This window comes from Anomaloglossus baeobatrachus, chromosome 7, assembly GCF_048569485.1.
Source record: "Anomaloglossus baeobatrachus isolate aAnoBae1 chromosome 7, aAnoBae1.hap1, whole genome shotgun sequence".
In the NCBI taxonomy this organism is placed as follows: Eukaryota; Metazoa; Chordata; class Amphibia; order Anura; family Aromobatidae; genus Anomaloglossus; species Anomaloglossus baeobatrachus.
Genome location: NC_134359.1, coordinates 270792989 through 270795408, shown reverse-complemented (window position 1 = coordinate 270795408; position 2420 = coordinate 270792989). Strand labels below are relative to the sequence as shown.

The following is a 2420-nucleotide window of genomic DNA, read 5'->3' as shown; positions in this document are numbered from 1 at the left end:
AGCGGCAGAGTCCGTGTACCACACTGCGCCGCCACATGGGGAGTGAGGACAGGAACACAGGGTCGCCCTGCACTAGTGGAGTCATCAGGAGCCGTACGTAGAGGAGCATCTACCCACATTATACAATCTAATGCCCGGCGCCCATCACCGGCCCCAAATCCCCGCAGAAAGGGCACAACAGCGGCTGTTACTCAGCGCCTCCCACTGCAGGACATGGAGGATGGAGAAGAGGATTGTGTAGAAGAGACTGGAGCAGAGAATCCCATATTACGAACCATCAGTGAGGTGTCTGTATGTGGATATTTCACACTCCCTTGTGCTGTGACCGCTGCTTCCTACAGAACACGAGTGACAGCGCAGATGATAAACCTGATTAGTGCCAGTAATTACAGCCACTGTGCCAACCTCATAATACACAGGACTATTCACACTGCCGGGTGCAGCTTATACCCCCGGAGATATATAGAACCGCAGCCATAATAAATCTATATGTACAGAACCACAGCAGAGACCAGCGGCGCCAGCTCCTGTGAGGACGGGGTGGTGGCTCTTAGAAGAGCCTTTGTGTTGTGGATGATGCGGATCAGCGGCGTTACTTGCTCTTCTTGCTGCTCTCGGTCTTCTTGGGCAGCAGCACGGCCTGGATGTTGGGCAGGACGCCTCCCTGGGCAATGGTCACCCCACCCAGCAGCCTGTTCAGCTCCTCGTCATTGCGCACAGCCAGCTGCAGGTGACGGGGGATGATGCGGGTCTTCTTGTTGTCCCGGGCAGCATTGCCGGCCAATTCCAGGATCTCAGCAGTCAGATACTCGAGCACAGCGGCCAGGTAGACCGGAGCGCCGGCGCCCACTCTCTCAGCGTAATTGCCCTTGCGGAGAAGCCTGTGCACACGACCGACTGGGAACTGCAGTCCTGCCCGGGATGAGCGGGTCTTGGCCTTAGCGCGGGCCTTCCCTCCTTGTTTGCCGCGTCCAGACATCGCTGCGTTGCTTTTTCGGAGATCAGAAGATAAAGAACTGTAATGTGACGCGAGTGCGGCTCCGGAGTGTTTTATAAGCTGCTGCTCCGCCCTCCTTTCCTGTCATTGACTGAATCTGAAGTCATCCATGGAAATGAGACTTGTGGATCCTCCAATGAGCTGCAGGGGCGGTGATCATGACGTTTCCACAAGTCACATGCCTTTTTCACCCAATGGAAGTGTGATGTGTCATCAGTGCTCATTTGCATGGCCGGTCTATAAATACGGCCGCCTTGGGAGGAGCAAGGTTATTATTCTCTTATCTTGTGACAAGATCTTTATCCTCTCATCATGCCTGATCCCGCCAAGTCCGCCCCAGCCGCCAAGAAGGGCTCCAAGAAAGCCGTGTCCAAGACTCAGAAGAAGGACGGCAAGAAGCGGAGGAAGACCAGGAAGGAGAGCTATGCCATCTACGTGTACAAGGTGCTGAAGCAGGTGCACCCCGACACCGGCATCTCCTCCAAGGCCATGGGCATCATGAATTGCTTCGTCGGTGACATCTTCGAGCGCATCTCAGGGGAAGCCTCCCGCCTGGCTCATTACAACAAGCGCCACACCATCACCTCCCGGGAGATCCAGACCGCCGTGCGCCTGCTGCTGCCGGGAGAGCTGGCCAAGCACGCCGTGTCCGAGGGCACCAAGGCCGTCACCAAGTACACCAGCGCCAAGTGAGACGTTACTGCTGATCCCCATCCTCCACACCACAAAGGCTCTTCTAAGAGCCACCACATTGTCTACAGCAGAGCTTGATTCTGGAGAAACTGTATACCGCACAATAACGCGGTATATAGTGTTAGTTTGAATTCAAAGTACTTTGTATACAGATGTATTGCGTAAAATTGCGGTTTACAGTACTAGATTAGGAATATCCTGCATTATACAGAACTATGGGGTTATATGGCAATGTCAGTATACAAAACCGTTTGGAGATTATGGCGGTATGCAGCATATAGAGATAACAGTAGTACCGTATATGGGGGTACTAGAAAACTCTGAACATTGCGGGCAGTAACGGGTTAACAGCGTCTATGGGCGGAGCCAGAGCCTTACTGACTGCTGATTGGTTGAACGTTAAATTTGAAATTCCCGCCCTATAGCTGAGAGTTTCCCCTCTTTGTTCTCGGTAACACGCGGTGATCCGGTTTATTTCCTCTTCTCAGGCCGGGAGTGATTGATCTGTCCGCACTATATTGCTGTATACCGCGCTATATGGGCTTTTCATATTCTACTAATACTGGAATGTTTGGAGTAACACTGAATATTACAAAAGTTTTATATGGGTGTAAAAAGTACAATATGGGATGTAGACAACATGGAAGGTGCACAGCAGTATATGGCCCTGTATGGATGTATATGAGGAGCTCTCAGGAGTATATGCGGCTAAACAGACCTGTGTGCGGTC

At 52.3% G+C, this 2420-nt stretch overlaps 2 protein-coding genes across 2 annotated transcripts; one reads left to right on the top strand and one right to left on the bottom strand.

The window, feature by feature from the left end:
- Positions 1-592: 592 nt before the first annotated feature.
- Positions 593-979, bottom strand: LOC142246207 (histone H2A type 1-like). The gene has a single exon (XM_075319242.1). It carries the CDS (start codon positions 977-979, stop codon positions 593-595), a length of 387 nt encoding a protein of 128 aa, XP_075175357.1.
- A 330-nt stretch (positions 980-1309) lies between these two features.
- On the top strand, positions 1310-1690 carry LOC142246206 (histone H2B 1.1-like). The gene has a single exon (XM_075319241.1). It carries the CDS (start codon positions 1310-1312, stop codon positions 1688-1690), a length of 381 nt encoding a protein of 126 aa, XP_075175356.1.
- Positions 1691-2420: the final 730 nt, after the last annotated feature.

What these genes read in the sequence shown, in the direction of transcription:
- LOC142246206 (XM_075319241.1), top strand. Translation starts at nt 1,310, where the DNA reads ATGCCTGATCCCGCCAAGTCCGCCCCAGCCGCCAAGAAGGGCTCCAAG.
- LOC142246207 (XM_075319242.1), bottom strand. Translation starts at nt 979, where the DNA reads ATGTCTGGACGCGGCAAACAAGGAGGGAAGGCCCGCGCTAAGGCCAAG.